Genomic DNA, 12,988 nt, shown 5'->3' on the forward strand with positions numbered 1-12,988 from the left:
CGCGGTTACCCACATTTTTTCGTGGTACAACCAGTGGAAAAAGTGCTCTACCTTCTAATCTTTAATACCGACACCAGAGTCACAAAAAAGGATGTGTAGTTTCATCATTTTCGTTTGTTTGTGGTATGTTCTTTTTATCTATTGCTGTGTACAACCCTGCCAAACAAAAAAGGGAAAGAACGTATTCGGTGGTCAAAAGGTATTGTAAAAGCGACGTTTGCTTTCTTGCTTCAAAACCTTTTTCCCTGTTCTTTTCTTTTCTTTTCTTCTCCGTTCAAGAGTGAGCGAGGAGCTCTCGTACTAGCACAGCTTTTTGCTCATGAATTTGTCTTCACCGCGCATACTAGCTCTCCGGTGGGCGATGCCATGCAGCACAGAGGTATTATTTATTTGTTTGTTTGTTTGCTTATTTCAGAAAGAAGAGAAAACAAGCCCCAGTCACTACCTCCTTTCCTTCTCGGCTAGCGCCATTGAGCGATGAGCAAAAAATGACGCTTCAAATTTCCGTTTCTTTTTGCGTTGTGGCGTTTGTGTGGTGGCGGCGACTGCGACGGCGTTGATTTACTAAATGAAGAGAGTTTTTGTTTCTTTTTCCGTTTCTTTGTTTTTGTTTTGGCTCCACTTTGAAGAACGAGAGGCCCGGCAAGGCTCGGCGTGCTTTGCTGGTGAATGAAGACAGTCAGCCACCACTTTTCCATTCTTTCCTTCTCCCTCACGACAATAGCGAAGGCGGAATAGTTTTTTTCTCTTTCTCTGTGTCGTGCCCGTTGCTGATTTCAACAGCGCGCGTTTTGGTTCTCGCTGATACGGGCAGGTCGACGAAAAGTATTCACGGAAAGTGTCAAGTCCTCATCGTTCTGCGAAGTGTTGAACGCGGATGCCTATGGACCAGGGCAACGACGAGGAAGAAAAGCAGATCAAACGTTGGTCGATGGCCGCGAACCACCGTTTACATGCGAACTGCGTGTTCCATGCAAAACACAAAAATGAATATGTGTGACGAAAGAGCTGTTATGGCGAAAGAATCCGTGTTTGCAACGTAGAAGCAAAGTACTTCATTTAAACACAAAAAAAATGGTACTAGTCCCATTTTCTCTCGGCTCTTTGTTGTATGTACGGCCCGCTCATACTTGACTCCACCTTTATCTATCTTTCACCTTATGCGGATCTCGTTCATCCTTGCACAGCTTTCTCTTTACTTGTTTCTACGCTATGGAGCATATCAAGGCTTTTCTCGGCGGCTCAGGTGCGGACGCCTTCAACGAGCCCCTCGTGGTGGACCGGCTGCTGCAGCTGGTGCCTGCCACTCAAACGGCGAACGGTCGCGCCATTCAAGTGGCTTACCTCGGCACCGCCACGTACGACCTTCCTGACGCCCAAGAAAAGCAAACCGGCCAGCTCGCACGTCGCGGCTGCCATGTGCGGCCAATCCGAGTCTCCGACCCGGCGGTCACGCAACTCAGCCGCGATGACGACACCTATCTTTGTGCGCAGGCAGACATCATACTCGTGTCAGGTGGCAACACGCTCTACGCCGTCCAGCGGTGGGAGCGGGTGGGCCTTGACAGGCTGCTGCGGCGTGTGGCTACGCAAAGGGGAGGCGATGATGGTCGTGGTCAAGTCATCCTGGCAGGCGGCAGTGCCGGTGCGATTTGCTGGTTTACTGCGGGACACTCCCGCTCCTTCGACCCGACAACATTCCGTGAGGCGATGCTGAAGACGGCTTCCGCCATGCGAGCGGATGCGCCGAGTTCAGCTGAGACGGCGGCAGCTACGCCTCCCAAAGACGAGGGCTCCTGGTGCTACATCCGCGTGCATGGGTTGGACATCCTTCCGGGTCTGCTCTGCCCCCATTTTGACATCGCCCAAGGCGACCGCAGCGTGCGACGCGAGGAAGACTTCACGGCGATGCTGCAGCGCCACCCTACGGAGCGCGGCATCGCGCTGGACCACTGGGCGGTGCTGATCCTGCCTGGAGACGGCAGCTACGAGGTGCTTCCAGTCCCAGGGCACACACGCCAGCAACAAGCGGCGCAGCAGAACGCCGAGCTGACCGGAAAGTTGGCACCTGGCCTTTTCGTCCTTGACGCGGCAGTCGATGGCAGCGTGCAGCAGCGGCGTGTCGCAGCGACCGGACGCGTGCGTGACGTGCTGCGTGCGCCGACCGGTCCCGTCGCCGCGGACACGCTGGAAGCCGAATGCGCCAAGGCCAACCCGGCGTGCTAGCGGGCCTTCACGCCTGGCATTTTGTGAATTGGCGTTGTTTGTGTCCTTGTTGTTGATAGCCATCGCCTCGCTCTTCGGCCTTCACAGCGATCAAAACCGAAAAGTAGTATAATGCCGCTTTGAGGCCTTTCCATCCGTTGCCCTCCTTCTCTCTCTTAATCGGTGTAGCGATGAGAAGAGGTGCTGGCCGTTGACATGAATCGTTGTGTCTGCCCGAAAGAAAAGAGCGGCGGGTGCCTTTACTCGGGCCAGCCTTCCCGCCGCCACCCGGCTTTCCTCCCTGCTCTCGCCCCTCCTTTTCGCTTCCGCGCTTTCTCCTCCGCGGTCGCCGGTTCAAAAAAAAGTTGGAGAAGTTGGGTATCGATCCCAATACCTACCGCATGCTAAGCGGTCGCTCTACCATCTGAGCTACATCCCCGATGTGCACTGGCAAAAGAGCATTCTCTCGCGTAACTTCGCGGGAAGACGAGGAACGGAACCCAGGACCCATCGCTGTCACCAACGGCAAGCCAGCAGCCGAGCCAACGTGGAAGGACTAAAACTCAAAAACCATATTCAGTGCAGAGGAATCTAAAGTTCACGAAAGACGCTTTTATATTTGCAAGTGGGCAATCCCTCCATTCCAAGCATATCTTCTCGGCTATTTAGCTAAGATCATGTTTATAAACTGTTCTTATCAGAGTAACTCCTGATATTGCCTTCGGGCAAAGGAATAGAAATCATGCACCTAGGTTGTTTCCCTGGAGTTCCACCTTTCCAGGGGAGCAACTGCCTTTTTTGCATTCCGTTTTTGCAACAGCATTGATACAACTAGCTAGCACAGAGACGTGCACGGCTCCTCATTCACGAAACGAAGCGACGCGGAGCGAGTAACCTCCCTTCCGGCCAGCTTCCAAACTCTTTACTCCCCCTCCCCTCCGAATCTCAGTCCTATTATTTTACGCGGATGCTTCACACTTTGCCTCCTCGGCCAACCCTCGCGCACACCAGCAGAGCTGCTGCAAAGTCCAATCTTTCAGTGAGTGAGGGCATACTTTTGTGTCGTTAGGCGCAGCGTTTTGATGGGCAGTAGCACCTCTTTACGGCGTTCTAAGGAAGAAACCAAGGTTTCTCCTCACCAGCGGCCGTGCCCACCGCTTTGCGTTCCGGCTGCACAGACCGTCCCTGCCTCTTCTGCTTCGATGCGCGCAATCGGCGCGGACTTTCTTACAAAGCCGGCGAAGATTTGATATCCCCCACTGGACGACTGAGCTGGGAGGCTCCTCTCGTCGGGGAGCCAAAAACGTTTCAGCGCCCCTTTGCCTGGCACGTCAAAAACGTTATCACCCCACAGCAAAATCATTGCCCGCAGCTGAACCAGTCGCGTGCAAAGAACACAGCCTGCTAATCATGACGTACCGGAATTCAGCAAGTCCGAAGGAGCACCCGACAAAACCACTACAGCAAAAGAACGAGCAGTGCCGCCGATACGCAGCCGCGTCAGCTCGCGTATGATCGAGCGCTGAGGGACATTGCACACATCGGACACCGAGGATGTAGCTATGGTCCAGATGCAGCGTGGCGGAGACGCCGGGCGTGTCGTTTCTGGTAGTGGTGTTTGCTGTGCCTTGGAAGGGACCCGCAGCGGTTCCACCTCGAAAAGAGCTACTCGGTAGCCGAGGCGCCAACTGCCGCAGCGACTAGGAGCCATTCCAGCTGATTGAGACAGTCCCGGTTCATGTTGTCCACCGCTTTCTGTCACCCAAACCGCCGATGTCAAACCACCTGTTTTTTTCCGCGGTTTATCATGCGCATTCGCGTTTGCTTGATGAGAGCGTTGATCCAGGCTTACTAGCATCTGCGTGCGCGACCAAAACCAGCACATGAAGACCCAGCCACGGGCCGTCAATTTAGCTGTTCCCGCAAAAGCGCAGCCTTTTTGAATGCGTCTGAGGAAGTGTGCCTTGACTGATTTATGTAACTGGCCATTGGATAACCAACCCCATCGTTTTTCACTTTCCATGCGGCTTTATTTTTGGCATTGCAACTCCCTGCTGCTGCTCCTCTCCTCTCTTTCCCCTCGTTTATTCTCGCGTTTTATTTCCTTCATATCCGCACAAGAGCCTCAGCAACATTTAATCTGTTACTTCCTTTTACCGTTCTTTTTACAGCCACAGGATGAGCGAGGTACCCGTTAACAACAAACCGTTGGGTGGAGCCCACAACGACGTTCGCCGCGACTCCGAAACCTATGAATACGACAATGTCGGCCCCGGAGAACGCGACTGCGATAAACCGACAGCTTCTGGCATCGAAGATGGCAAGATGGAAATCAATGGCGATGACAAAGCCCATGACAGCGACTTGCGCACGATACGTAAACTCCTGCAGATAATGATTCCCTACGGCGGCATGCTGTCGACTGGTTTCAACATGGCCTCGACCTCCATTGGTGCCGGCATTCTCGGCTTGCCTGCTGCATTTCACAGCGTTGGCATCATCATGGCCACCGTGTACCTCGTGCTCATCACTGCCGAGACCATCTACTCGACGCGTCTCCTCGTGCAAGTCTCGGAGAGAACCGGCCTGCGTTCGTTTGAGGAGATGGCGAGGCAGCTGCTGCATCCGCGTGCGGACATCGTGGTCGCCATTCTCCGCGCCTTGCACACCATCGGTTGTTCTGTTGCCTACGTTGTGACAATCGGTGATCTGCTGAGGCCCATCCTCGCGTCTTTCGACTCCACTCCCGCATTTCTTCGTGAGACGAAGGGAATCCGTCTCCTGCAGTCAGGTTTCTGGCTCGTGTTCATGCTTCCGCTTGTCTTTCAACGCCAGATTAATTCTCTCCGTTACGTCTCTGCGGTTGGCATCCTCTTCATTCTATACTTTGCCGTTGTGGTTGTCGTGCACAGCGCGATGAACGGCATGAGCGCCAACCCGCGGCCGGCTGTGCGCCTCGTGAACACCGGCAACACCGCACTGGAGGGTCTTGGTGTTATCATCTTCTCTTACATGTGCCAAATCAACTGTGTGGAGGTGGCGCTCGAAATGCGCCCGCGCAGCCTTCGACGCCTCACACTCTGCGCGTTCTTCAGCATGACTATCTGCGGCTTATTGTACTTCGTTACTGGGCTCTTTGGTTATCTGGACTTTGGTGAAGTCGAGGGCTCGATCTTGCTGAAGTACAACCCGCTGGAGCAGCCGCAGATCTTTGTGAGCTATATTGGCGTGTTCATCAAGATCTGCGCCTCGTTTGGGCTCCTCAACAATGCCTGCCGCAGTGCCCTGTTCCCTCTAATTGGGTGGGATCCGTACACCGTTGCCTACTGGAAGTATCTCATCGGAGCCGTCCTGCTTGCGGTGCTGGATCTCATGCTGGGCCTGTTTGTGCCGAATGTTACCATGGTTTTGGGCTTCACCGGCGGCGTCTGTGGGGGAAGCGTGGGCTTTATTCTTCCCGCGTTGTTCATCATGTACTCTGGAGGCTGGACGCTGCGCTCCGTCGGCATCGTGAACTACACATGCACGTACCTCGTGTTGTTTGCCGGTGTTGTCGGCGTGGTGTTTGGAACTGCCGCCACGATCTACAGTGCGGTGGGCGGCTAATGATATGAAGCGGGGCAGAATCGATAAGATGAAAAACGAGAGAGTAATAATAATAATAACAAATGATTTATATGGTTTTAGTTACTCTGCAACAGTTGTTGCTGACGTAACGTTTCTATTTTTTCTTTTTTTTCATCTCTTTCTGTTTCCTTGTTAAAGACAAAGGTCTTTTTGTTCTCAAACCTGGAGGCTGCACAGCGCCTCACGGCACTCCGTTTTTATTTCTGTTTTTTGCTTTTTGTATTTTCACCGATTGAACCTCAAAATACCGTCAAACCCACTACCCTTTCAGCAATATCTTTCTACTTCCTTTATCTCGTCTTGAGCAAAAAGGATAGAAACCGACGTCTGAGGGTTGGTTGCCACAATCGATAATGCGCTCAAATGTCAGTATTTATCGAGCTGTGAAGTTGACATGTGCTCTCCTTTTACAACATTTTTTTTCTATCAAAACTGAAACCAGAAAAACTATTATTTTATTGTTTTCCCTTTTAAACTCTTGACAAAAACCTTAATGCAGTACTTTGAACCTGGCGAGCACCGCCAACTTGTTCTGTTTTGTCTTCCGCTGCGTGATGCAACGTTGTGTGTCCCGGCTTTGTTATTTCCCCATCGATGCTTCCCTCTGCTGCTTCGGTCTTCCAGCCGTAGAGAGTCAATCCATGGCCTCTTTGACGCGGCCACCGACACGTTGTCCAAGCAGGAGCCCGGGTAATAGAAATGTCCTTTGCTTTCGTATCTCGCTGTGCACTGTCTGTCTGCCCTCTTCGCTCCTTTCTCCTATTTCTCATATTGGGCTCATCTAGGCGCGCACTCGTTGCACTCTCCTCTAGCGTTCTTATCTGTGCGGATGACTGGGCGACCACACTCGCCACGGTCGAGGCCATCGTTCACTAACCACCACATTCTGCCTGAGTGTGGGTAGTGGCGGCGATTATGTGCACGGCAGATCATATACCTTCTGGCAGAGAACCGAGACGCTTCAGAGCGAGTGATGCGCCGTCAGTACTCCCCATCACCAGCCGCTGCTGCTGGTTCGCTGCGCCACCGCTGGCGTGCATGCGGATGAGCAGCGCCACGGAGGAGGAACGGAGGGAGCCAAACGGCTACGGGTGGCCCTTGCTGCTCGTCGTTCTTCGCCGCACTCCATGAAGCACACTGCAGGAACTGCCGAATGGCCCGTGACCGACCTTTTCTTGTGTTCTGCTGTTTGGGACTGTAGCTGCCGTTCCCAACGGTTTTCTTTTCTTTGCCCTTCTATTCCCTACTGCCTTGGTTTGGCTCTGCTGTTCGCGGCTCCTTTCTGCTGACGCACGAAGGACTCCCCTTCACGTGCTTTCTGGAAAGACGCTGTGCTTTTGATGTCTCTTATCTGCTCTCTCTCTTTCTGTACATATGCTCCCACCGTCAATCAAGCAAATTCGCTTCCGCTCTTTGGGGCCGCGGCTTTCTCCGTCGTGGGCGTGCGAGCCCCGTGTCAAGCGCTGTGCCCGTTCCATGCCTGCTCTGCGTGGCGCACGTCAACGTGGCGGTGCGACGCTTTCCACCCTTCTCCGCTCCCCATCTTTCCCCCGCGCTCTCTTCGGCATCCGGCCGGCTCACGCAGTCCTCGTCTCGCGCATCTCATCTGTTTCGTTGTACCTATCCCCACCACCTATTTCAAAACGTAGCGTAGTCCGTTGTGCGGTAGCTTCGTCGGTTGCCCGTTGCATACGCACGCTGTCTCCCTTTCGCGCCTCAAAACGCACCTTCCTCGGTGTTCACTTCTTCCTCTTCTAACTTTTTCTTGTAACGCATGTCCCGCCCGGTGAAGCGCGAGACCACCGGCAAGCACGTCGGCTACGGCAAGGTGATCCTCTTCGGCGAGCACTTTGTCGTGCACGGCGCGCCGGCCATTGTGGCGGGCATCAGCGAGTACACGGCGTGCCGCCTCGAGGCGACGCCCGGCGTCCCTGGGCTGCAGGTGGACGATCGGCGCCCCGCCATCCCCGGCTACATCACGCAGAAGCGCGAGGAGCAGAAGCGTGCCCACCAGCTGGTCCTCGACCACCTGCACATCGACGTGTCGAAGGACGGCCTCAAGGTGCTCCTCGGCGGCCCGCTGGTGCCGAGCAGCGGCATTGGCGCGTCTGCGAGCGACGTGGTGGCCTTCTCCCGCGCGCTGAGTGAGCTGTACGGCCTGAGGCTGACGGAGGACCAGGTGAACCAGAGCGCCTTTGCCGGGGAGTGCGGCTACCACGGCACGCCGAGCGGTGTGGACAACACGGCGGCCACCTTTGGCGGCCTCATCTCCTACCGCCGCGACGGTGGCAAGTCCGTGTTCAGCCCCATCCGGTTTGAGCAGCCGCTCTACCTCGTCGTGGTGGGCACCGGCATCACTGCCAGCACGACTGCGGTTGTCGGCGACGTGCGCAAGATGAAGGAGTCGGACCCGCAGACGTTCTCGCGCCTGTGCCGCAACTACAGCCACGTCGTTGCGCAGGCCCGCGACGCGCTGCAGAAGGGCGACCTGCGGGCCGTCGGCGGGCTCATGAACGCGAACCACGACCTGTGCCGCGACCTGCACGTCTCGTGCAACGAGCTGGAGGCCATCGTGCGGACCTGCCGCGGCTACGGCGCGCTTGGCGCGAAGCTGTCCGGCACTGGCCGCGGTGGCATCGCCGTGGCGCTGGCGGAGAACGCGGAACAGCGGGACAAGATCGTGGCGGGCCTCAAAGCCGACTGCCCCGAGGCTAAATTTGTCTGGAAGTACACGGTGGTGCCGTCGGCCGCGGCCAGCTTGTAGCTTTGCGGCCAGCGCCTCTGTCGGGGCGTGCGGGCACCCGAGGCGCTCCTCTACTTGTTTGTTTTTGTTTACTTGTCACCTGAATGCGCGCGGCGGAGGTGGGTGCGCGCCTATAACTTCTCCCAGCTGACTGTCAGCGATCAAACGCCGAAAGACCTAGTGACTGTTGTCTCACGTGTTTCTGTGACACATCGATGACCGCTGGCGACCTCGCCGCGTCGTCGCTGCTTGTTTGTAGCCATTTGTCGCGCGCATCTGCGTTTGCTTGATTGGAGCGTCGGTTGAGGCTTACTAACACCTGCGTGCGCGACCGACACCAGCACCTGAACACCCAGCCACGAGATGTCAATTGGATTGTTCCCGCAAAAGTGGGGGCCCGTTGAACGCGTCTGAGGACGTGTGCTTCGCCTGATTTGTGTAGCTCGCCCTTCGATGTTCAACCCCATCGTTTTTCACTTTCCATGTCGCTTTCCTGTTTACATTGCAACTCTCCGCTGCTGCTCCTCTCCTCTCTTTCGTTCTCCCTCTTGTTTGCGGCCTCACCACTGTTGCAGCACGTAACCTGCTCTATTGCTTGCTCTTTTCCATTGCGGCCTCACGATGAGCGAGGTACCCGTCGAAACGGGTGCGGGACGCGAAGCGAGTACCGGTGGTCGGCCCGAACTTGATGCCTTCGAAGACGAGACTGTTGGCCTCGACTACGGCGAATACCAGAAGCCTGCAGTTTCTGGCTTCCAGGATGGCGAGATGGATGTCAATAGCGATGACAAAGTTCACGACAGCAACCTGCGTACGATACGTAAACTCCTGCAGATAATGATTCCCTACGGCGGCATGCTGTCGAGTGGTTTCAACATGGCGTCAACCTCCGTTGGTGCCGGCATTCTCGGCTTGCCTGCTGCATTTCACAGCGTTGGCATCATCATGGCCACCGTGTACCTCGTGCTCATCACTGCCGAGACCATCTACTCGATGCATCTCCTCGTGCAAGTCTCGGAGAGAACCGGCCTGCGTTCGTTTGAGGAGATGGCGAGGCACCTGCTGCATCCGCGTGCGGACATCGTGGTCGCCATTCTCCGCGTCTTGCACACCTTTGGCGGCACTGTTGCCTTTGTTGTGACAATCGGTGATCTGCTGAGGCCCATCCTCGCGTCTTTCGACTCCACTCCCGCATTTCTTCGTGAGACGAAGGGAATCCGGCTCCTACATGCGGCCTTCTGGCTTGTGTTCATGTTTCCGCTTGTCCTCCCGCGCCAGATTAATTCTCTCCGCTACGTCTCTGCGGTTGGCATCCTCTTCATTCTATACTTTGCCGTTGTGGTTGTCGTGCACAGCGCGATGAACGGCATGAGCGCCAACCCGCGGCCGGCTGTGCGCCTCGTGAACACCGGCAACACCGCACTGGAGGGTCTTGGCGTGTTCATTTTCTCTTTTATGTGCCAAATCAACTGTGTGGAGGTGGCGCTCGAAATGCGCCCGCGCAGCCTCCGGCGCTTCACGATTTGCGCGTGTATCAGCATGACTATCTGCGGTCTCTTGTCCTACATCACCGGGCTCTTTGGTTATCTGGACTTTGGTGAAGTCGAGGGCTCGATCTTGCTGAAGTACAACCCGCTGGAGCAGCCGCAGATCTTTGTGAGCTATATTGGCGTGTTCATCAAGATCTGCGCCTCGTTTGGGCTCGTCAGCAACGCCTGCCGCAGTGCCCTGTTTCCTCTGTTTGGGTGGGATCCATACACCGTCGTTTACTGGAAGTATCTCATCGGAGCCGTCCTGCTTGCGGTGCTAAATCTCATGCTGGGGTTGTTTGTGCCGAACGTAAACATGGTGTTTGGATTCACGGGCGGCGTCTGTGGTGGGGCCGTGGGCTTTATTCTGCCCGTTTTGTTTGTCATGTACTCTGGCGGCTGGACGCTGCGCTCCGTCGGCATCGTGAACTACACATGCACGTACCTCGTGTTGTTTGCCGGTGTCGTCGCCCTGGTGTTTGGAACTGCCGCCACCATCTACAGTGCGGTGGGCCGCTAACGCGATAAAGTTGAGTAGAACGGCTTTTTCGAGAGGGAAGGGAGCAATCACAATGATAAAGAATCTATGGTTTTCGTTAATCTGCGACGGTGTTGGCAGAGATTTTTTTTACGTGCTTTCGGATTCATAATTCCTTGTAACTGTTGTAAAAAGTTTTTAAAGGCCTAAAGTTAAGAATAATTCGTGAGGCGGTGCCTTTGCTTTCTTTCCTCCGTTCACTGGTGTAATCCCCAAGCGCCGTCAAAACTAATGCCGCTTCAGCAATACCTTCCTATTTTCTTTCAGCTTCTTCGGCACTAGCGATCAAAACAGACATATGAGGGCTGCTTACCATAATCGAACATGCGCTCAAAAGCAAGAAGTCATCAGAATATGTTCATGATAAGCGTTCTTCTTTTCCCTGGCAAACCTTAATACTAATACTGACCAAAGTGGATTCTTCGTTTTCTTTCTCTTCGGCTACGATAAAAACGTACAAACTCTTGATACTTTCACTTTGGTGAGCACCGCCAAGGTGCTTCGCTTCGTATTCCGCTGCATAGTGCAACTGTATGTGTCCCGGCTCGTTCATCTTCCCATCGATGCTTCTCTCTGCTGCTTCCGCCGTCCAGCCATAGCGAGCATATCCCCTCCGTCAATCAAGCAAATTCGCTTCCGCTCTTTGGGGCCGCGGCTTTCTCCGTCGTGGGCGTGCGAGCCCCGTGTCAAGCGCTGTGCCCGTTCCATGCCTGCTCTGCGTGGCGCACGTCAACGTGGCGGTGCGACGCTTTCCACCCTTCTCCGCTCCCCATCTTTCCCCCGCGCTCTCTTCGGCATCCGGCCGGCTCACGCAGTCCTCGTCTCGCGCATCTCATCTGTTTCGTTGTACCTATCCCCACCACCTATTTCAAAACGTAGCGTAGTCCGTTGTGCGGTAGCTTCGTCGGTTGCCCGTTGCATACGCACGCTGTCTCCCTTTCGCGCCTCAAAACGCACCTTCCTCGGTGTTCACTTCTTCCTCTTCTAACTTTTTCTTGTAACGCATGTCCCGCCCGGTGAAGCGCGAGACCACCGGCAAGCACGTCGGCTACGGCAAGGTGATCCTCTTCGGCGAGCACTTTGTCGTGCACGGCGCGCCGGCCATTGTGGCGGGCATCAGCGAGTACACGGCGTGCCGCCTCGAGGCGACGCCCGGCGTCCCTGGGCTGCAGGTGGACGATCGGCGCCCCGCCATCCCCGGCTACATCACGCAGAAGCGCGAGGAGCAGAAGCGTGCCCACCAGCTGGTCCTCGACCACCTGCACATCGACGTGTCGAAGGACGGCCTCAAGGTGCTCCTCGGCGGCCCGCTGGTGCCGAGCAGCGGCATTGGCGCGTCTGCGAGCGACGTGGTGGCCTTCTCCCGCGCGCTGAGTGAGCTGTACGGCCTGAGGCTGACGGAGGACCAGGTGAACCAGAGCGCCTTTGCCGGGGAGTGCGGCTACCACGGCACGCCGAGCGGTGTGGACAACACGGCGGCCACCTTTGGCGGCCTCATCTCCTACCGCCGCGACGGTGGCAAGTCCGTGTTCAGCCCCATCCGGTTTGAGCAGCCGCTCTACCTCGTCGTGGTGGGCACCGGCATCACTGCCAGCACGACTGCGGTTGTCGGCGACGTGCGCAAGATGAAGGAGTCGGACCCGCAGACGTTCTCGCGCCTGTGCCGCAACTACAGCCACGTCGTTGCGCAGGCCCGCGACGCGCTGCAGAAGGGCGACCTGCGGGCCGTCGGCGGGCTCATGAACGCGAACCACGACCTGTGCCGCGACCTGCACGTCTCGTGCAACGAGCTGGAGGCCATCGTGCGGACCTGCCGCGGCTACGGCGCGCTTGGCGCGAAGCTGTCCGGCACTGGCCGCGGTGGCATCGCCGTGGCGCTGGCGGAGAACGCGGAACAGCGGGACAAGATCGTGGCGGGCCTCAAAGCCGACTGCCCCGAGGCTAAATTTGTCTGGAAGTACACGGTGGTGCCGTCGGCCGCGGCCAGCTTGTAGCTTTGCGGCCAGCGCCTCTGTCGGGGCGTGCGGGCACCCGAGGCGCTCCTCTACTTGTTTGTTTTTGTTTACTTGTCACCTGAATGCGCGCGGCGGAGGTGGGTGCGCGCCTATAACTTCTCCCAGCTGACTGTCAGCGATCAAACGCCGAAAGACCTAGTGACTGTTGTCTCACGTGTTTCTGTGACACATCGATGACCGCTGGCGACCTCGCCGCGTCGTCGCTGCTTGTTTGTAGCCATTTGTCGCGCGCATCTGCGTTTGCTTGATTGGAGCGTCGGTTGAGGCTTACTAACACCTGCGTGCGCGACCGACACCAGCACCTGAACACCCAGCCACGAGATGTCAATTG

General features: G+C 56.1%; 5 protein-coding genes and 2 non-coding genes across 13 annotated transcripts; 6 read left to right on the top strand and 1 right to left on the bottom strand.

The window, feature by feature from the left end:
* Window positions 1–1,185: 1,185 nt before the first annotated feature.
* On the top strand, window positions 1,186–2,226 carry ABB37_09514 (putative cyclin 1 putativeserine peptidase family S51 peptidase E; the record flags this gene model as incomplete). Its single annotated transcript, XM_015809028.1, has 1 exon — window positions 1,186–2,226. Exon 1 carries the CDS (start codon window positions 1,213–1,215, stop codon window positions 2,224–2,226), a length of 1,014 nt encoding a protein of 337 aa, XP_015652348.1. The 5' UTR covers window positions 1,186–1,212.
* A 345-nt stretch (window positions 2,227–2,571) lies between these two features.
* ABB37_09591 lies at window positions 2,572–2,644 on the bottom strand. The gene has a single exon. It is a non-coding gene; the product is annotated as a tRNA-Ala (tRNA).
* Window positions 2,645–2,854: 210 nt separating this feature from the next.
* ABB37_09590 lies at window positions 2,855–2,988 on the top strand. Its single transcript, XR_001548752.1, has one exon. It is a non-coding gene; the product is annotated as an snRNA (small nuclear RNA).
* A 1,336-nt stretch (window positions 2,989–4,324) lies between these two features.
* Window positions 4,325–6,307, top strand: ABB37_09515 (putative amino acid transporter aATP11). 3 transcript variants are annotated; one of them, XM_015809029.1, is made up of 1 exon: window positions 4,325–6,307. In XM_015809029.1, the coding sequence occupies exon 1, from the start codon at window positions 4,384–4,386 to the stop codon at window positions 5,809–5,811; it is 1,428 nt and encodes a 475-aa protein (XP_015652349.1). In that variant the 5' UTR covers window positions 4,325–4,383; the 3' UTR covers window positions 5,812–6,307. The 3 variants fall into 3 exon arrangements, with proteins under 3 accessions (XP_015652349.1, XP_015652350.1, XP_015652351.1); XM_015809030.1 differs by having other exon boundaries at window positions 4,333–6,307; XM_015809031.1 differs by having other exon boundaries at window positions 4,375–6,307.
* Window positions 6,308–6,615: 308 nt separating this feature from the next.
* ABB37_09516 (putative mevalonate kinase) lies at window positions 6,616–8,596 on the top strand (the record flags this gene model as incomplete). Of its 2 annotated transcripts, none has more annotated exons than XM_015809032.1 (1): window positions 6,616–8,596. In XM_015809032.1, the coding sequence occupies exon 1, from the start codon at window positions 7,607–7,609 to the stop codon at window positions 8,594–8,596; it is 990 nt and encodes a 329-aa protein (XP_015652352.1). In that variant the 5' UTR covers window positions 6,616–7,606. The 2 variants fall into 2 exon arrangements, with proteins under 2 accessions (XP_015652352.1, XP_015652353.1); XM_015809033.1 differs by having other exon boundaries at window positions 7,416–8,596.
* Window positions 8,597–9,148: 552 nt separating this feature from the next.
* On the top strand, window positions 9,149–10,624 carry ABB37_09517 (amino acid transporter aATP11 putative (AAT25.1); the record flags this gene model as incomplete). Its single annotated transcript, XM_015809034.1, has 1 exon — window positions 9,149–10,624. Exon 1 carries the CDS (start codon window positions 9,197–9,199, stop codon window positions 10,622–10,624), a length of 1,428 nt encoding a protein of 475 aa, XP_015652354.1. The 5' UTR covers window positions 9,149–9,196.
* A 430-nt stretch (window positions 10,625–11,054) lies between these two features.
* ABB37_09518 (putative mevalonate kinase) lies at window positions 11,055–12,636 on the top strand (the record flags this gene model as incomplete). Of its 4 annotated transcripts, none has more annotated exons than XM_015809035.1 (1): window positions 11,055–12,636. In XM_015809035.1, the coding sequence occupies exon 1, from the start codon at window positions 11,647–11,649 to the stop codon at window positions 12,634–12,636; it is 990 nt and encodes a 329-aa protein (XP_015652355.1). In that variant the 5' UTR covers window positions 11,055–11,646. The 4 variants fall into 4 exon arrangements, with proteins under 4 accessions (XP_015652355.1, XP_015652356.1, XP_015652357.1 ...); XM_015809036.1 differs by having other exon boundaries at window positions 11,082–12,636; XM_015809037.1 differs by having other exon boundaries at window positions 11,137–12,636.
* Window positions 12,637–12,988: the final 352 nt, after the last annotated feature.

This window comes from Leptomonas pyrrhocoris, assembly GCF_001293395.1.
Source record: "Leptomonas pyrrhocoris isolate H10 chromosome Unknown, whole genome shotgun sequence".
In the NCBI taxonomy this organism is placed as follows: domain Eukaryota; phylum Euglenozoa; class Kinetoplastea; order Trypanosomatida; family Trypanosomatidae; genus Leptomonas; species Leptomonas pyrrhocoris.

What these genes read in the sequence shown, in the direction of transcription:
- ABB37_09515 (XM_015809029.1), top strand. Translation starts at nt 4,384, where the DNA reads ATGAGCGAGGTACCCGTTAACAACAAACCGTTGGGTGGAGCCCACAAC.